Here is a 21,193-nt window from a genome sequence, read left to right as displayed (position 1 = left end):
GCTGCAAGGGTTAAACAGCAATGGTTACTGTTTCTCAGTGTCCACATGTCAAGTGCAGGGCTATGAGTCCTGCATCTGCCCTAATAAGCCAGAGCATCTGACCACTAGAGCAGTGGTCCTCAACCCTGGCCTACAGGGCACACTAACAGGCCAGATTTTAGGTATTACCTTGGAGAGATGCAGACTAGAGTACTGCAATCACTGAGCAGCAAATGATATCACCTGGGATGTATTTCAGTTATCTTGCAAAATCTGGCCTGTTAGTGGGCCCTGTAAGCCAGGGTTGAGGACCACTGCACTAGAGCATTCAGTACGAGGCTGCAGGGACTGGTTTTGCAGTGCAGAGGAGACCACAAGAGAAGAGGATTGGGTAAGTAAAACTGCTCTTCCCAGTCCTGTAGATATAAACAGGCACTTAAATCTTTTAGTGCTGGAGCAAACTCACTGCAAGGGAGGATTTTGTTTGCCCCAGTTTTTTAATGGACAGCTGGTAGACCTAAGTTTTTTCTTACTTAACCACTTGCCAACCGCCCGCTGCAGATATACTGTCATCAAGTCTGGGCCAATGATTCATGGCCAGGACCTGAAGATTATCTGTGTCCAATTACAGCCCAGAGCCCTGTGTTGACAATCAGCACAGAGCTCTGTACAGAGGGAAGGAGCTCTCTGTTTCTTATCTCTGCAAATCAAGGATAAGAAACAAAGAAATAGGTTAGTAAAATCAGCAGATATTACAGACACACATTGTTAGGCACACATTGATCGCCTTGATCGCCCTAGATGTTGACCCCTTCCCAGCCAGTATCTTTAGTACAGTGATAGTGTATAGTATTAGCCCTGATCAATGTATTAATTTGTCATTGGTGATGTCAATGGCAGTTGGAGTCAGATTTTCCGCTGCACTATCGCAGTCCCACTATAAGTCCATAATCACGAACTTTAGTAGCATTAAAAAAAAAAACCTATTACATATATATATATATATATATATATATATATATATATATATATATATATATTTTTTTTTTTTTTTTTTTTGTGGCAGAGCCTTGCCCTGCCAGGGTCTAGGAGGTTTTGACCCAGAATTCTCAACTGGTTGAGGGGCTCCAGGGGGTCTGCTTAATGCAGAGGAAACTGGCTTTTAGGTTCCTCATTGTTTTCTAAAATCCAGTTTGGGACCTGGAGCCTAGAGATTTTGGAGCGATCTGGGTGGGAGGAAATCTCCAATCCTGGGAAGGGGGGTTTAGTATTAGCCAGAACACTGATTGTGTAGCTGGTGGATGTTAGAGGCCTTGCACTCCTCCACCTTCCATTTGAGGATGCCCAAAAGATGCTCAATAGGGTTTAGGACTGGAGACATGCATGGCCAGTCCATCACCTTTACCCTCAGCTTCTTTAGCAAGGCAGTGGTTGTCTTGGAGGTGTGTTTGGGGTCGTTATTATTTTGGAATTCTGCCCTGCGGCCCAGTCTCCGAAGGGAGGGGATCATGCTCTGCTTCAGTATGTCACAATACATGTTGTCATTCATGGTTCCCCCAATGAACTGTAGCTCCCCAGTGCCAGCAGCACTCATACAGCCCCAGACCATGACACTCCCACCACCATGCATGAATGTAGGCAGGGCACACTTGTCTTTGCACTCCTCACCTGGATGCCACCACACACGCTTGACACCATCTGAACCAAATAAGTTTATCTTGATCTCATCAGACCACAGGACATGGTTCCAGCAATTCATGTGCTTAGTCTGCTTGTCTTCAGCAAAACTGTTTGCAGGCTTTATTGTGAATCATCTTTAGAAGAGGCTTCTTTCTGGGAAAACAGCCATGTAGACCAATTTGATGCAGTGTGCAGTGTTTAGTCTGAGCACTGACAGGCTGACCCCCCACCCCTTCAACCGGCAGCATTCATACATCTATTTCCCAAAGTCAACCTCTGGATATGAAGCAGAGCACGTGCACTCAATTTCTTTGGTCGACCATGGCAAGGCCTGTTCTGAATGGAACCTGTCCTGTTAAGCCATTGTATGGTCTTGGCCACCATGCTGCAGCTCAGTTTCAGGGTCTTGGCAATCTTTCTTTAGCCTAATCCATCTTAATGTAGATCAACAATTCATTTTTTTTGGATTCTCAGAGAGTGCTTTGCCATGAGGTGCCATGTTGAACTTCCAGTGACCAGTATGAGAGATTGAGAGCGATAACGCCAAATTTACCACACCTGCTCCCCATTTACAGCTGAGACCTTGTAACACTAACGAGTCACATGACACCGGGGAGGCAAAATGGCTATTTGGGCCCAATTTGGACACTTTCACTTAAGGGTATACTCACTTTTGTTGCCAGCGGTTTAGGCATTTATGGCTGTGTGTTGAGTTATTTTGAGGGGACAGCAAATTTACACTGTTATACAAGCTGTACCCTCACTACTTTACATTGTAGCAACGTGTCATTTCTTCACTGCTATCACATGAAAAGATATAAAATATTTACAAAAATGTGAGAGGTGTACTCACTTTGGTGAGATACTGTACACACAACACACACACACACACCATAGTTTGTAGTTTTTTTTTTTACCAAATGCATGTAAGCAAAATACATTTTGCCAAAAATTTATAAAGAATTTTTATTTATTGGGTATGATTCCCGAGCAGTCTTTTTTCGTTTATTTTGGAAAAAAAAAACAAAAAAAACCCAGTGGTGATAAAATACCACCAAAAGAAAGCTCTATTTGTGTGAAAAAAAAAAATAATGTAAATTTTGTTTGGGTACAACGTTGCATACCCGCACAATTACCAGTTAAATCAGCACAGTGCCAAATAGCAAAAAGTGGCCAGGTCATGAAGAGGGTAAAACCTTCCACAGCTCAAGTGGTTATACAGGCTGAAAATGTGTTAGTAATTTACCCTCGGTCTGCTTTAGAAAAAAAAAATAAAAAATTCTAAAAATCATACACGATACACATTAGCAATTGTCGATCATCATTGATGGTTTCTGACATAATAACATTAAATACACATATACATGAGAAACCTGAAAGAAGTATGTGAAAGTTTTATAGTTTTTACTTTGATGTTTGTTTTTGGCTTCTTGACATGAATAAAAAAAAACCATTAGAATGGATGAGCAATTAGGAAGAAGATGGATCAGTCCCCTTTATGACAAGTCTAGTGCTGTAAAAACCTGGAATGATTCCCCAAAAGCTTCCCCACATTCAGGGCAAGTTACCAGCTCTCAAGAGTGAGTCCTCATGTGTCTGACCATAGAAGACTTGAGGCCAAACATCTTCCCACACTTTGTACACATAAAACTTTTCTCCCCTGTGTGGACTCTCTGATGTACAATAAGGGAAGACTTCCGGGTGAAACTTTTACCGCACTCGGCACACAGAAAGCGCTTTCCTCCACACTGAGCTCTGCTGTCTTCATCCGATCCATGAACCCATGTGCTGACACCTAAGCTGCTATTAGCTGCATGTTTTAATGTGGTCTTCTCTAAAGGACTTTCATTTTTCTCCATCTTGTCAGAGTTGTCTTTGTTTATTGCTTTAGAAACATCAAAGTCAAGTCCCCAGCCAACTGAGTAGGGGCATGTAGTCATTTCTCCATTTGTGTGCTTCTCAACGTGCTCACCAGCTACAAAAGAAGAACATCACAAAATTGTATAAGAAGAAAACAGGCTTTTAGTCTAGAAGGTTTACATCTATGTGGGTGGTGCTGCTCGCATTTGCATGGGTACAGCAGCCCATTCATGTGAACCGTACCTGTGTTTCCTGCAGGGAAAAGTCCCTCTATTAATGCAGGCACATGGTACTGCATGGTATTTTTAAATCATGTGGTTTCACATACCTGAAAACATGCTACGTTTTCTGATATGCGAGGGTGCCTTTAAAGGGATGTCCACCCTAACACTAAAATCGCAACCTCTCCAGGCATCTACGATCTAGGACTAACCTATCTAGCCCTGTAAAGAAGAAATCAGTATACATACATTTTCTTAAGCCACTCTGGTCCATTCCCACGCGGAGCTGTCAACCTCGGCTTCGCTGTGGAGGCGGATGCAGAGAAGACAGCCGACAATGGAAGCTCTAAAGCAAGTCTATGGGTGACGTCACTTTCCATTCATTGCATAGCAATTTCCGGCTGTGTCCTCTGCAGAGCTTCTGCCGCTGGAGACCGGACTGGATCGGAAGGTGTGTATATACCGATTTCATCTTTACAGGGAAAGATAAGTTAGTCTTAGATGGCGGATACCTGTAGATGTAGCGATTTTAGTGTTTGGGTGGACTTGCCCTTTAAGAAATAAGGACACCCTCGCGTATCTGCAAAAGAGCAGCGCATTTTGGCTGCAGGTGTAGGAATGTGTGCAATGGACATGCAATCCCGTACCCGCAACAGTGTGAAGTCTCTCTGCTGCTGTATTGCTGCTGAGACTCTCAGACACATTTAACATGTACAGTGCCTTGCGAAAGTATTCGGCCCCCTTGAACTTTGCGACCTTTTGCCACATTTCAGGCTTCAAACAAAGATATAAAACTGTAAATTTTTGTGAAGAATCAACAAGTGGGACACAATCATGAAGTGGAACGAAATTTATTGGATATTTCAAACTTTTTTAACAAATAAAAAACTGAAAAATTGGGCGTGCAAAATTATTCAGCCCCCTTAAGTTAATACTTTGTAGCGCCACATTTTGCTGCGATTACAGCTGTAAGTCGCTTGGAGTATGTCTCTATCAGTTTTGCCCATTCCTCCTTGCAAAACAGCTTGAGCTCAGTGAGGTTGGATGGAGAGTGTTTGTGAACAGCAGTTTTCAGTTCTTTCCACAGATTCTCAATTGGATTCAGGTCTGGACTTTGACTTGGCCATTCTAACACCTGGATATGTTTATTTGTGAACCATTCCATTGTAGATTTTGCTTTATGTTTTGGATCATTGTCTTGTTGGAAGACAAATCTCCTTCCCAGTCTCAGGTCTTTTGCAGACTCCATCAGGTTTTCTTCCAGAATGGTCCTGTATTTGGCTCCATCCATCTTCCCATCAATTTTAACCATCTTCCCTGTCCCTGCTAAAGAAAAGCAGGCCCAAACCATGATGCTGCCACCACCATGTTTGACAGTGGGGATGGTGTGTTCAGGGTGATGAGCTGTGTTGCTTTTACACCAAACATAACGTTTTGCATTGTTGCCAAAAAGTTCGATTTTGGTTTCATCTGACCAGAGCACCTTCTTCCACATGTTTGGTGTGTCTCCCAGGTGGCTTGTGGCAAACTTTAAACGCCACTTTTTATGAATATCTTTAAGAAAAGGCTTTCTTCTTGCCACTCTTCCATAAAGGCCAGATTTGTGCAGTATACGACTGATTGTTGTCCTATGGACAGAGTCTCCCACCTCAGCTGTAGATCTCTGCAGTTCATCCAGAGTGATCATGGGCCTCTTGGCTGCATCTCTGATCAGTCTTCTCCTTGTATGAGCTAAAAGTTTAGAGGGACGGCCAGGTCTTCGTAGATTTGCAGTGGTCTGATACTCCTTCCATTTCAATATTATCGCTTGCTCAGTGCTCCTTGGGATGTTTAAAGCTTGGGAAATCTTTTTGTATCCAAATCTCGGACCTGCCCGGTGTGTTCCTTGTTCTTCACAATGCTCTCTGCACTTTAAACGGACCTCTGAGACTATCACAGTGCAGGTGCATTTATACGGAGACTTGATTACACACAGGTGGATTCTATTTATCATCATTAGTCATTTAGGTCAACATTGGATCATTCAGAGATCCTCACTGAACTTCTGGAGAGAGTTTGCTGCACTGAAAGTAAAGGGGCTGAATAATTTTTCAGTTTTTTTATTTGTTAACAAAGTTTGAAATATCCAATAAATTTCGTTCCACTTCATGATTTTGTCCCACTTGTTGTTGATACTTCACAAAAAATTACAGTTTTATATCTTTATGTTTGAAGCCTGAAATGTGGCAAAAGTTTGCAAAGTTCAAGGGGGCCGAATACTTTCGCAAGGAACTTACATGCCTTGTGTACCCGCCCACATTCACTACAATTCCCTGTGCTTGATGGGAACTGTAGTTTCCCTTTACTGCAGAGAGAGGAGATTATGTAATCCCTGTTACTCCTACTCCTTGGCAGAACAGATGCTGTATTCTTTTGAATTACAGAGATAAGGCCACGAAAATTAAATTTAGACTTTTCTCTTAAACGGTAAGGATTTTGTTTTAAAACATTTTATTAACTCTTTAGTGTTTTGTGTAGGGGTGTACTAATGAGTGAATTTTCTACCTATCCCAGAGTTTTTCTTTAAATCTGTCCCAGTCATGGCAGCCATCATGCAGGTCTGACTAATTTTTTATAAAAGGAGAGTGATAATAGACAGTAACACCACTGCTTCATAAATTGTTGTAAGGCACTGATGCTTTTTTTTTTTTTTAAACAATACAACTCGCCCCAAATTTTTTTTTTTTTTTTTTTAAGCCACTCTAGCTCGCAAACCTTTATACAGTAACAAACAAGACTTTTCTTTTGGTGATATTTTCGTTTGTAAAAATTATTTTATTTTCTATAGAGTTCAATGTAAAAAAAATAAAAACACACCATTTTCCCCCAATTTGACCAGTATCAGTTTAAAGTAATATCAAAGGCAGATTTTTTTTTTAAATAACAAACATGTCATACTTACTTGCTCTGTGGTTTTGCACACAGCAGCCCTGATCCTCCTCTTCTCGGGTCCCCCGCTGGCACTCCTAGCCTCTCCCTCCTGTCGAGTGCCTCCAAAAACAAGCAGCTTGCAATTGGGGCATTCCTGAGCAGCTGCTCTGTGTGTCCATTCACACACAAATAACAGCTTGAACCCGCCCACACTCTCTCCTCATTGGTTCACTGGCTGTGATTCACCACAGACTCCTGTTGCTGTCTCAGCCAATGAGGAAGAAGAGACCTAGGAGAGCAGCTGCTCTTGTGCAGATCGCTGGATCAAGATGGGGCTCAGGTAAGTATTGAAGGGGGGAGGGTTTGCTGCACACAGAAGGTTTTTCACCTTCATGCATAGAATGCATGAAAACCTTGAGCCTTTACAACCACTTTAAATATTAGTGTAGATAAGAAGTATTTTGTGCCAAGTTTGAAAGGCTGAAATGAATGGGCTGCCTTTGCATGTAACGTGACAACACGTACAAAAATAACAAGTGCATATGTGCAAAGCCTGGTGACACTGTGTCATAGTTTGAATGGGGCCCTAATAAATCAGCCTCAATGTCTAATTATTTATTTTTTTATTTGCACTTAACTGGTTTTTACATCTACCCAAAGTTCTACTTAAGTATGTGAAAGCAAATGAAATACTAAGACTTTAGATTTTGGTGGAGGTTAGATAATACATCCGGCTTATTATACTTGACAACCATGGAAACAAAATTAGTGCATTAAAATAATATGACAAAATACTTTTCTGGAAGTAAATGCAAAAACATGACAGCCTTCCTGGAGTTTGCCAAAGGGCACCTGAAGGAATCTCAGACCATGAGAAACAAAATTCTCTGGTCTGATGAAACAAAGATTGAACTCTTTGGCCTGGATGACAAGTGTCATGTCTGGAGGAAACCAGAAACCGCTCATCACCCACGGTGTAACATAACAAAATTTGGAAAAAGTGAAGTGCTGTGAATACTTCCTGGATGCACTGTAATTTGTGTTGGGATGGAGGAGTTTGTATACCCCCCACATTGTTGGTTGTGAGAACCTGGTAGCTCCAAGACTGCTGTTGTCCTAGCAACTAATGTCACTTGGCTGCAAAATGTCATTGGTTGCTAGGATGCTGTCAGACCCGAGGCCAAGACCATCCTAGCAGCCAATGAAGTGCGGCCACACAACATCTTTAAGACCTGTGCACAAGGCCAGCTACTTTTTATGAATTCCGTGTACAGACTTTAGACAATTTCTACTTACCAGTGCATGAGTTTTCTAGAATTTCCTCCTTTATATTTAGAGAATCTTCTTGGGTTACCTCCTTTACATTGGTACAAGATGAAGCCACACAGTTATTAACAGGTGGCCAAGGAAATAGACACTGGTTGTCATGTGACATCTGAGCTTTGAGTAATAAAGCAGATTCTGGCTCATTCATTAATGGCATTGGCACCACAGTCTTATCTGCATCTGATGAATGCTGTATATCTTCTAGCCACTGTTGATCATCAGGCTCTATCTTCAAGACATCATCAGGATTCAGGGGCAGCTGTCCTGATAAAAAAAAAAAAAACTTGATTTTACAAGTAGTTAAAGCGGTAGGGAAGTAAAAAAAAAAAACAACGGAATTTTTGTAAAATCTTACCTGTAAAATTCCTTTCTGAGTCCTCCGACAGTCGCCGCCTCTTCATATTCGTCACATATGGGGTATTAGACTTTGCTCCGAAGGAGTAGCTAGGCAACAGAATATGTTAATAAAGCTTTTAACATATCCAACATATCCCACCCTCAAGGGGTGGTCCTCTCAGTCAATACCCTCCTACTTCCTGCAACCATATCTCAGTTTTAGTGGAATAGCAGTAGAGTATACAACCAAACCCCAAAAGAGGGGCGGGGGCGGCGACTGTCGGAGGACTCAGAGAAAGGAATTTTACAGGTAAGATTTTACAAAAATTCCGTTTTCTCTTACGTCCTCCGACAGTCGCCGCCTCTTCATATTCGTCACATATGGGGACGTCCCAAAGCAGTGCAAACATGAGGGGTGGGAAACACATCCGCGCCGAAAGGCAACGCAGTTTCCACATCAAGAAAGGAACCTTACCAAAGGAAGGAAACCAGCTGGGCAACAGCAAAAAACAAGTGCTCAACAGGAGCAACAACCCAGGAAAAGGCAAAAACCAGGGGATACAAAACTTATCCCAACAGCCAGGAGTCCCCAACAAGGGACCCTAGGGAACAGCCGCACTAAGAACCTTGCGGCCAAAGGAAGCATCCGCCGATGCCCGAACATCTACTTTGTAGAATTTTGTGAAAGTGTGCACGGTCGACCAAGTCGCCGCCTTACACACCTGGGCTACAGAAGCCCCATGACGACAGGCCCAAGACGTACTCAGAGATCTAGTAGAGTGCGCCTTCACAGGCACAGGGGGAACCTTCCCCTGCAAGGCATAGGCCTGTTCAATGGTCTGTCTGATCCATTTAGCGATGGTAGAGGCCGAAGCCGCCATGCCCTTCCGAGGACCCTCTGGAAGAACAAACAAGGAGTCCGTTTTACGAAAAGACTCAGTCGATCGAAGGTAAACCCTGATCGCCCGAACAACATCCAAAGAGTGCAATCTCACCTCCTGTGGATGTTTAGGCTTCGTGCACAACGAAGGCAAGACAATGTCCTCATTAAGATGGAATTCCGAAACACGTTTCGGAAGAAAGGAAGGATTAGGTCGCAAGACCACCTTATCCAAATGAATAACCAAGTACGGAGACTTGCAGGACAAAGCCGCCAGTTCCGACACTCTGCGAGCCGAAGTGATCGCCACCAAAAAGGCGACCTTTTTGGATAACATAGACAACGAGATCTCCCTGATCTGTTCAAAAGGAGCACGTTGTAACACAGATAGCACGAGATTCAAGTCCCAAGGGGGCAGAGGATCCCTCCTAGGAGGAACCAGATGCCGCACACCCTGAATAAAGGTGCCAACCAAAAGGTTGGATGCCACGGGACGTTGAAACAGAACGGCCAGAGCAGACACCTGACCCTTTATCGTAGCCAGCGCCAAGCGCTGATCAACACCCGCTTGAAGGAAAGACAGCACACGGGACACCGAGTACGTGCGGGGTGAAAACCCCCTGGACTCACACCAGGCAAAATAGGCCTTCCAAGTACGGTAGTAAACCTTCCCAGAGGAAGACTTCCTCGCGTTGATTAAAGTATGAACAACCTCCGGAGAGAGACCCCTCTCCTTCAGGACCTCGGTTTCAACAGCCAGGCCGTCAAAGCCAGCGACTGTAAAGCAGGATGGTATATCGGTCCTTGAGACAGTAGATCGTCTCGAAGAGGCAGACGCCACGGGGCGTCGACCGCCAGATTCACGAGGTCTGCGTACCAGGACCGGCGAGGCCAGTCCGGTGCCACAAGAATCACCGTGTTGCGTTCCGATTGAAACCTGCGAAGGAACCTGGACAGCAACTGGATCGGTGGAAACGCATACATCAGTCTGTACTGATGCCACGGGGCCACTAACGCGTCCGACGCGTCTGCCCGAGGGTCGCGCGTCCGTGCCACGAACCTCCTCACCTTGTTGTTGAGACGTGACGCGAACAGGTCCACATCTGGAAGACCCCACTTCGCGCACAACATCTGGAAGACAGCCGGGTGGAGAGACCATTCCCCCTGATCCAGGGTCTGGCGACTCAGATAGTCCGCCTGCCAGTTCTCCACCCCCGGAATGTGAACCGCCGTTATCGCCGGGACATGAGTCTCGGCCCAAGACAGAATGTCGGCCACTTCCCGAGCCGCTCGGGCACTCCTGGTGCCCCCTTGGTGGTTGATGTAGGCCACCGCCGTGGCATTGTCCGTCTGCACCCGAACCGGGCAGCCCTGCAGCCGGTCCGTCCAGCGACGAAGACAGAGACTTATCGCACGCAATTCCAGAATGTTGATCGGAAGGGAGGACTCCCACTCCGACCAAGTTCCCTGGGCGGACAGAACGCCCAGAACACCACCCCAGCCCGACAGGCTGGCATCCGTGGTGATTACCGTCCATGAGATAGGACGAAACGACTTGCCCCCGGACACCATCGGGGACTGGAGCCACCACAGAAGGTCTTTTCTGGTGCGATGACTCAACGAGATCTGAAGATCCAGAGATTGAGGTCGCCCGTCCCACTTAGACAGGATCTCCGCTTGGAGACCCCGCGTGTGAAACTGGGCGAAGGGAATCGCCTCGAAGGCCGAGACCATCAATCCCAGACATCTCATGCACGTCCGTAGAGACGATTGCGGAACATCCCGGAGGGACCTGACTTCCTCCTGAAGAGTTCTGAGTTTGTCGTCCGGCAGGAAGACCTTCGCCTGCACCGAGTCCAAAATCATTCCCAGGTAGGGAAGACGAACAGACGGACTCAGTGCCGACTTTGGAAAATTTATCGTCCAACCAAACTCCTGCAGAGTTTGCATCGTGACAGACAGGTCCTGCTCCAGACCCTGGCTGGTCGCAGACCGAACCAGAATGTCGTCCAGATACCCCAGGACAGAAATGCCCTGGGCCCTCAATAATGCCAGAACCGGTGCAAGCACCTTGGTGAAGACCCGCGGAGCCGAGGCGAGGCCAAAAGGCAACGCCACGAACTGGTAGTGATCCTCCGCAATGGCAAATCGAAGGTACCTCTGGTGACCCTCGAAGATGGGGATGTGAAGATACGCATCCTTCAAATCGATGGAGGCCATGAATTCCCCCGGAACCAGGGCAGCCACCACCGACCTCAGGGATTCCATGCGGAACTTGCGAACCCGCACAGAGCAGTTCAGAGCCTTCAAGTCCAGAATCGGACGAACCTTGCCCTCCTTCCTGGGCACGGTGAACAGGTTTGAATAAAACCCCCGAAATCTGTCCCGATGAGGCACCGGAACCACCACTCCCTGAGCCCTCAGGTCCTGCACCGCCAGGTGTAGGTCCCGCAGGCGCTCCGGAGACAGTTGAAGATTTGAAGGAAAAAATCTGCTCTCCGGCCGAGAGAGAAACTCGATCTTGTAACCAGACCGAACGATTTCCTGAACCCATCTGTCCCGCACACGGGCCAACCAGGGCTGAAGAAAACCGAGCAAGCGTCCCCCCACCCCAAAACTGGGTGAGGGCGCCCCTTCAGGCCGAACTGTTATGGGCTGCAGGTCCGGATTGGCCGGACTTCTGCTTACCAGACCAGGGCTTCTTCTGAGAGCCTTGACCTTTGAACGGCTTGCCCTTGTAGTGCGGTCGAAAGGCACGAAAGGACCCCTGAGGGGGCCGAAAATTAGCATGCTTCTTCCCAGAAGCCCCCTTAGCCTTGGGGAAATGGGGCAAGAGAGTGCTCTTACCCCCGGTGATTCCCTTAATCAACACATCCAGGGACTCCCCAAAAAGGCGAGACCCATCATAAGGCAGATTGGCTAAGGTCTTACGCGAAGATTGGTCCACCGACCAACATTTTAACCAAACCAGGCGGCGAGACAACACCGCCACACTGTGCACCCGTGCAGCCAACGGAATCAGGTCCAGGTCCGCATCACACAGATACATGACACCCTGGTGGATCTGATCCACCATATCCAGGGTCGCCGGCGAGGCCGAGTCGGCCACCAAGACGCGGCTAAGCATCTGCGTCCAACTTGCGATCGCCTGGGCCGCCATGAGAGAAGCAAACAGAGCTTTAAGCATAGAACCCGTAACAGAATACGTATGACGGGCCAGAGACTCCAGTCTCCTATCTGTGGCATCACGGAAAATGGGTGAACCCTCTGCAGGAATCGCAGTGGCCTTGTTCAAAACCGCAATCGCATGATCCACTGGTGGAGGCACGCACCACCTTTCATCAGTGGCAGGTGAAAAAGGATAACGCAGCTTGAATCTACTTGGTACCGCAAAAGGTTTGGGCAGATCGCGCCATTGATCCTTAACAGCGCGCTGAAAATCAGCATTGCAGGGGAAAACCTGTGGCGTCCTGCGTTTCCTCTGCGTCCCATAAGCCGCCAAGGCAGCGGGGGGACACACTTCGTCCTGCAAACGTAGCGTTTGCTTAATAGAAGCAATCAACTCATCCATGATTGCAAGCTCTTCAGGCGAGCCAGGGGGAGAATTATCAACCCCCTCAACTTCAGCCTCCACCTCAGACCCCACTAGATCAAGAGAGGAGCGGGACCCCGATAGGGAAGCCCCAGCTAGAACAGCCCCATCACCTTCACCCTCAGAATCAGAGGAGAGCACAACTCTGGGCCTTTTGGTAGATTGAGCAGCCACCAGCATTTGCACCTGAGCAGCAAGGCCAGCCACAATAGTGGCTAAATCCCCCCCTGGGGGGGAAGCAGCGGTCCCCTGGCTTTCCACCAATACTGTAGGAAATTTGCCCTCCTGAGAATCCATTGCCCCTGAAATGCCAGACAACCAAGGGTTAACTGCCCCTTTCAGCAAGCGCGGCAAGCGCAGCCCACCGCGTCACACTAAGCACAATGAGACCCCCACAGGGATATGTAAACTGAACACAGGCAATGGATAGCAAGAAACAGAAGGATAAAACCTGAGGAGACCCTCGCCGCTGCTGCTGCCTCGATCGGTGTTCCTGGGAAGAGGAAGTGATGCTGCTAGGGCGCTCTATGTAAACCTATGGAGGCCACAAGAAAATGGCCGCCATGCATGTAAAACATGCGGCCGGAGCGAGGGCAGGCAAAATGGCGTCTTTTGGCGCCGAAACCGTCGCTCCACAGTGCAGTAATGCACACGTCTGTATGTAAAAAAACAGAACCGATCGCCGCAGCGATCGCTGTAAGTGCCCAAACATGCCATAAAACATGCCCCACAGCACACAGCTTTCCACACTGATCATGCTGACACTCATAGTGCCACACAACTCCCCCCCCCCCTTGCAGCCCACAGCATGCAGCCGAGAGATAGGGAGACAAACAGTGTGCATAGAGACAGGTTACACAGTCCCAGACTGACACCCCTCCAGACAGACAGGTCCCCACATAAATACACTTACCTCACCACGGTGTGGGGGACCCGCACAGGCGAACAAGCCGCTACACATGAGGCAGGGAGAGTCGCATACAAGACGCTCCGAACGTGGGTTAAGAAACCGCACAGCGTCCAGTGAGGTAGCCACCTCACCAAGCATCCCTGCACCGAACAGGGATGGGTCGTTCACTATGCCAGGAGCGTTACCTGGCTGAACGCTCGATGGCAGACTGGGAAGCCACTGACCCACGACCTGCGACCAGGGGGATCAGCCCGAGACCCAGTCCGCATGATCCTCTTCGTCCGAAGAACTAACTAACGCTGATAAAACAACAGCTAAGTAAAGGTAGAGAGAAAAACTCAAAACAAAATATTAAAAAGAAGAAAGAGTCTGGGACATAAAGTCCCAGCACAGAGAGAGCCAGCCACTCCTGACAAGCTAGACATTAAAACTGAGATATGGTTGCAGGAAGTAGGAGGGTATTGACTGAGGGGACCACCCCTTGAGGGTGGGATATGTTGGATATGTTAAAAGCTTTATTAACATATTCTGTTGCCTAGCTACTCCTTCGGAGCAAAGTCTAATACCCCATATGTGACGAATATGAAGAGGCGGCGACTGTCGGAGGACGTAAGAGAAAAAACACATTCCTCCTGCAAGTTAAGGGCAGAGAATGCATCACATATTAGCACAACACGGAATACTAACCTAAAACAAAGCCCTCTAGCGGAGTGCTGTCACCACTGAAAGGGCTTTTATCTTCAGCCAGTCTTCATTCAGGGCTTTGGCCTTTTGAATGGCCGAGCCACGATGATGTCACTCCCGCACATGCGCACGGGATCCACGTTCGTGGCACAGTGCTCTGAAGGGATGGTATAGTCTGTATGCCGTTCCATCAGAGCGCAGTGCGCATGTGGCGGTGATGTGACCAGCTGCAGAAATAGTGAATATTTCCTAAACGGTGCGCGTTTAGGAGATATTCTTTGTACCTACAGGTAAGCTTTATTATAAGGCTTAAGCTTTAAAACAAAATATAACTTGAAGAACAAACAGTCTGTAAAACCAATATCACCTGCCAAGGCATATCAGACATTATATGCTGTTAGGCCAAAAATGCAGATGCTACAAAAGAAGTGTGCATGAGAACAGACATTTACATCCTTTACTAAGATTTATTGTCTCTGTATCTGGCCATAAAAAGTAAGACTCAGATTGGTTAGCACCAACACATCTACCATTCAGCCAAAAGAGCATTTGTGAGATTAGGTACTGTTGTTGGACAAGAAGACCTGGTTCACATTCAGCAATTCCATTTATCTCAAAGTTATTCAATAGGATTGAAGTCACAGTTTTGTACAGGCCGCTTGAATTCCTCAATACCCAACGAATCAAACCATGCCTATTTGTAGACATGCCGTATGTAGACATGCCGTATCTATACCCAGAACAGTATTTTTAGTTCTGGATAGAATGAGGAAAACCCCCTGTCAGGTATTCCTGCTATTTAGGGTCCCATTAGGGAGATTTTCCCTCACTTTCTATACTGGGGACAATGTTTAAAAAATAAGTATAGGAACTTGTTTTATTTTAGAATCATACTTACCTAGGTGGATGCATCATCGGTTCAATGCTGTATCTGTCCCCCGCTGGCTCTAAGGCTGAGAACTGAGCGATCAAACACTGCTGATCACTCCGTTCTCAGAGCTCCCGGAACATAGAGCTGATCACTGTTCATCTACAGATCAAAGGGATGAACTTTGATCTGAAGATGGAGTCAGTTTAAAGCAACCTGTCAAAAAAATATATATATCATTTTTTTGTTTCATTAAATGTACCCCTTATTAACCCTTAATTTACTTGAATCAATTTTTGTTGACTTCTATGTTATAAACTATTATTAAATTAAAACTTTTTATTTTTTGCTTTGGTCTTTAATATTTTTACACCTTTAACATATGCTTACACAGACCACATAAAAAAAAAAAAAAAAAAAAGCACAAAATGTAAAAAAAAAAAATTAAATAAATTATTTCATTTGTAAATAACTTTTCAATGCTTTGTACTATTGCTGATATCTGTAGTGCAAACAAAACAGTTGCAGTAGGTAATTAGTATCGGCAAGTACTAAAAAAAAAAAAAAGAAAAAAGAAGGATTGGTACCCATACTCGGTGCATCCTTACACATTAGCTTTATGCTTTGTTTGATGTGCCTTTTATCAAGAACTCGTTTGTGAGTATTTTTAATTCATTATTTTAATAAACCTGTTTTAAGGATAATGCACTAGGCCGTTGCGCCCTTGTGTTTGTTTGTCGTTTCACATTAGCTTTATATAAGGGCAGCCATTAATAAATATGGTATAAAAGCAAACCGAATAAAATAAAAGAAACCTACTTACTATTATGGATTTCCATATGCACTGACAGATCTTGATAGCGATTGAAACAAATACCACATTGAGAGCAAATATTAGGGGGCTGCCCAGTGTGGGTCCTCGTGTGTCTGACCAGAGAGGACTTGAATGAAAACCTCCTTCCACACTCTGTACACATGTAGAGTTTCTCTCCTGTATGAACTCTCTGATGTACAATAAGGGATGATTTCCGAGTGAAGTATTTCCCACATTCAATACAGTGATAAGGCTTTTCCCTGCTATTAGATCTTCCATTAGGATTTGATTTAGTGGCTTTTGTACATTCAGCTCTCTCCACTCCACTGGAAACAAGACCCCGCAGTGCCTTTCTAGAGCCAATATCCCTAGCCTTACAACTGTTAAGATGTGTACAGTTTCTTTCTTCTGAAAAGGCTTTAAAGTCATCTTTGGTGTCACAACCTTGAAAGTCAATATTTTCCAGATTCTCTGCACGCATCAGACTGTTGGGAGACATGCCACTAGCTGAAAAATACAAGGCATTAATAGCTGATGTTCTGAATCCATAGATAAAACACACAATGCCTCTACCCTATTAGTACACACTTATGCTATAGGAACATTTCACTTTGAAGTAGCGACAATTCTGCAAGGAAAGGTTGTGGAAAGTGACAGATTTTGCACGTCTCAGGGATAATTAACAAATTGGAAAAAAAAAAAAAAAAATGTGTCCTTTGCTATCAAATTGCAGCTTTTTATGTATCTTTTCTAACAGCTGTCATTTTGCAGCAGTTAGATGATTATAGAGTAACAAGTCAGGTGCAGAATGACTCAATGATGATTTTCTAATTAGCCACTTCTCTAGACTTTTTTTATTAAAGACATGCAAACAAAATTATGTGCAGTAACCTGCTGTGCCAAAAAGAAATAAAAGGCTTTAAACAACAAGCAAGCAGGGTTGGTACAAAGATTTTTGACACCTTAGACAAAACCTAATTTCTTAAGCCCCTGATTCCACCCCCTTTGTCCTGCCCATGAGTGCGGTATGCTAAGTGTGGAAGGATTTAGGAGGAAGTTTTGTACACAATGCAAGGTTCAGGGGTGCAACTCATACAGAGTGCAAGGTTCAGAAATATGTTGAACAGGGTACAAGGTTCAGGAGTGCGTTTCGTACAGAGTGCAAGGTTCAGGGATGCTTTTCGTATACAGAGTGCAAGGGGTTCAGGAATGCGTTGTACAGGGTGCAAGGGTCAGGAGTGCATTGTACAGGGTGCAAGGTTCAGAAGTGCGTTGTACAGGGTGCAAGGTTCAGGAATGCACTGTACAGGGTGCAAGGTTCAGGAATGCACTGTACAGGGTGCAAGGTTCAGGAAGGCGTTGTACAGAGTGCAAGGTTCAGGAATGCACTGTACAGGGTGCAAGGTTCAGGAATGCACTGTGCAGGGTGCAAGGTTCAGGAATGCACTGTGCAAGGTTCAGGAATGCACTGTACAGGGTGCAAGGTTCAGGAATGCATTGTACAGGGTGCAAGGTTCAGGAATGCGTTGTACAGGGTCCATTTTCATGCGACCGCCCCATAGAGAAGAGTGGGCTCTGTCCTTGTCCGCTTTGTATAGCGGAGCGGACAGGACCTGTCATCCGCCTGCTCAGCAGGGATCAGCGGAGAGATCCCTATTAAGCAGGCAGACTCTGTTCAGACAGACCTGCCCCGTGTGAAAGGGCCTTGTGGCCAGGCTATAGACATTCAAATATTTACATATGCATAACATGTAGTAAAGGAACAAGATCTCACTGACTTCTCTAGTTGCTGACATTATAGAGCAATTCAGTCAGTCATTCTCTCAGCAGTTCAGTCATTCTCTCCCAGACAACCTGCTGGGGAAGATTGACAGAAGATTGCTGAGCCACGGGTGTGATCCTCATTACACATGATCCTCATGGAACATGAAGACATACCTGTATGTACTATCTGGTGTCTCGTTAATAGATCCTGCTGCCAGAACTTTTGACCACACTGAAAACACACATAAGATTGCCCTGCACCGCTATTAATTACATTGTTGCTTCTTTTGTCTTCTGCTTTCAGATTCAATGTCTCAGTTCTGTGTGTTTTCAGGTGTACTACAAGCTGTGATATGTGACCGAAGCTCATTTCACACTGAGAACACTTATAGGTTTTCACTCTTCTGTGAACTTTCTGGTGCTGGAAAAGGCTGGAATAGCGAGGGAAGCACTTGCCACAATCTGGACATATATTCCCGGTCTTTGGGATGTGGATCCTCAGGTGTCTGACCATGGAAGACTTGAGACTGAACCTCTTCCCACACTGTGTACACACAAAGCGTTTCTCCCCAGTGTGGACTCTCTGATGAACAATAAGAGACGACTTCCGAGTGAAGCTTTTCCCGCACTCGGCACACAGAAAGTGTTCCTTATCGCTTCTGACCTTCTTATCTGCTTTATTGCCAATGTACATAGAATGCTTTTCTACCACATTTAGCTGGGAGGTACTGCATGCGTCTTTATACTGGGCTTTCCTACTTTCTTCACCTTTCTGACCAGTTTCACAGCCACTGGAACATGTTTTTGTGTCAAGGACTGTGCCAATAAAGTGTTTACCTGCAGAATAAAGAGAAATAAATAGAAACATTATTTTCATTACATTAGTCAACTCACAGTATATGTGAAGAGTGGTAAAATACATAAAGGAAACCAGTCAAAAATGGGCATTTGTATTAAAGAGGCTGTAACCCTAAAAAAAAACAAAAAAAAAAAAAACAGCACAGTACTTATGCTGTCTAGTCTGTCCCCTTCTATGCTGTAAAACCTGGTTGATCCTGCCTGTTCCTGTATCCCCCATGTAAACTGACCATGGTAATGATGGCTGCTGATCCATGATTCCGTGGTCAGGTTATGTGCCCCCGTCATCCCACTGCTCTCCTCTCTCCCCCCTCAGCCTGTCAGCTCCTCCCCTCCCACTGCGATTAGTAGCTGGCTGTAAAGACAAAGAAGGATTACTGCCAGCCCCTCTGTTCTGCCAAACTATACTACATAGTGTAAATGTTTGTATAAAATTATATTCGGTCATGTGACCTTCTGACGCTCTCCTCCCCCGATCTAACGGCTACAGCGGGGGGAGCTTAGCAGACAGCACAGCGGTCATGTGACCTCCCGGCTGATATCAGAGGGGGATCTCAGCACCTCCTGCTGTAGCCCTTTGATTGGGGGAGGAGAAACGGCCAGAAATCACATGACCGAACACAAACGATCTAAAAAAAGGTATTTACACTTACACTATGTAGTATGGCTTGGTAAAACAGAGGGGTTGACAGTAATCCTTCTTTGACTTTACAACCACTTTTAATAATATTCCAATCTTGAAGTCCTGATAATAATGAAGCCATAGCTCCTAACCGCTCAAATATCGGACACTTTCACCACTTGTCTGCCCAGGCTAATTTTCATATTTCAGAGCTGTCACACTTTTAATAAATACTTACTCAGTCATGCACCACTGTACCCAAAGGAAACTTTTATCATTCATTTTTTTTCCACATAAATAGAGCTTTCTTTTGATGGTATTTACTCACCACATGGCTTTTTATTTTTTGCTATATTAAAAAAAAAAAAAAAAAAAAAACCCGAACATTTTGAAAAACAAAAGCACATTTTTCTTAGTTTGTTCAAAATTTTTGCAAATAATCTCTCTATCTTTAACAGGCCAAAATGTGTTATGCTGAAAATAACCCAAATCTGTGTCTATTCTTTAGTCTTTGTGAACATTATAGAGTCTACAAACTATGGTATGTATATTCTTGAAAACGAATCAAGCCTGACGTACTGATGGTCTATCTGATCGGTCACAGCTATCCAGGTCCACTTTGATTGGCCCTGTACCAAGTGATCACTGTGACCAATCACAGAGATCACAATTGTACGCAATGAATGGCTATGAATGAAAGCCATACAGCGATCACATGGTTCAAGGGCCGGCCCGGTACAATGATCTGTCTTCAGCTGTGTACACAGTTGTGTCCATCTGTGTTCACAGAGCAGTCTATTCCACGCCCCCAGGGGTGGGCAGGAGCAGCAAGAATGAGAGGACATTATAGAACGTCCACCCAGGATAAGGAAGCTCCAACCAGGCTGTATTATAATAAGCTGGGTGGGAGGTGGTTAAAGCATATCTAAACCCAAAACCAAAAATGCTATATAATTGCAGATAACCAGTACTAAGATCTGGTAGCTGCATTAGTGTTCTATTCTTATGTTTTTTCCCTTTTCTTTCACCTGGTGGTATGACCAGTAACACATTTCCTGTCTTAGGGTGGCTCCTCTATCAACAGAGACACCCTTGCACAACAGCATTGTCTGGAGAGGGTAATCTATTGACAAGAATAAATTCACAAAAGCAAGGGGATTATATTGGAAGATACTGCAATGGCCCATATTGTAAAAATAATCCTTGTCCTCATCTATGGAGGCAAAAGATAGAAGTCATTTTTATTCAGTCTTCTATCTCCAGATGTACAGCCACAGACAGGAGTTGGTTAGTTTTTTCATTAGTTCAAGCCCTGGTAACATAAACTGATTGTCAGGACCCGGACCTGAACCTGGGACCTCCACTGTGCCTGGCAATGACTCGACTTACTGAGCCACCTGGAATACTGGACAGCTCCCTGGACAAATCCTTGAACGATCCTGCCGTGAATCTTAATTTCCTTGAGCCTTGAACCCTTTGCTCCTCCCATAAACTTCCTGATTTAAGCCATGTCTCTGTACTTCCTGGTTGCCAGAATATTGTGCCTTCACCAGCCAATATCTCGCTTGTCTCTCCTGCTGCCGTCCGTATCTTCACTACCATTCATTATCCACATTTGGCTTGTTCCTCGACAACGCTTCTGCTTCATCCCAACCTGCAACTACTCATTACTGACCTTTGGCTACTCCTAGACTATGCTTCTGCTTGATCCCAACCTGAAATATCTGCTACTGGACCCTGGCTTGCTCACCTCCTGGTGGGGCTATCCCAAGGACTGCGACCTGATACTAACATGCAGCAAAATCCATCTCCACCATCTGGAGAACTGGTGAACAGTGGTTAGGACTTAGATTCTGCACCTCAGGTGAGCCTGCGTCATCTGCCAGAGT

General features: G+C 45.3%; 1 protein-coding gene across 1 annotated transcript in view; it reads right to left on the bottom strand.

The window, feature by feature from the left end:
- Positions 1 to 3,048: 3,048 nt before the first annotated feature.
- LOC309553832 (uncharacterized protein) overlaps positions 3,049 to 21,193 on the bottom strand; it is a 29,972-nt gene continuing 11,827 nt past the window's right edge. The window contains exons 4-7 of the mRNA XM_082255287.1: positions 17,999 to 18,661; positions 16,070 to 16,567; positions 7,947 to 8,240; positions 3,049 to 3,634 (exon numbers count right to left, since the gene is read on the bottom strand). Of these exons, the coding sequence (XP_082111413.1) occupies positions 3,234 to 3,634; positions 7,947 to 8,240; positions 16,070 to 16,567; positions 17,999 to 18,661 (1,856 nt within the window). The 3' untranslated portion in view covers positions 3,049 to 3,233. The remainder of the gene's footprint in view (positions 3,635 to 7,946; positions 8,241 to 16,069; positions 16,568 to 17,998; positions 18,662 to 21,193) is intronic.

The sequence above is a fragment of the Pelophylax lessonae genome, assembly GCF_965119305.1.
Source record: "Pelophylax lessonae genome assembly, chromosome: 4".
Lineage (NCBI taxonomy): Eukaryota > Metazoa > Chordata > Amphibia > Anura > Ranidae > Pelophylax > Pelophylax lessonae.
Note: the sequence above shows the minus strand (reverse complement) of the source record. Positions and strands in the feature narration are given on the sequence as shown.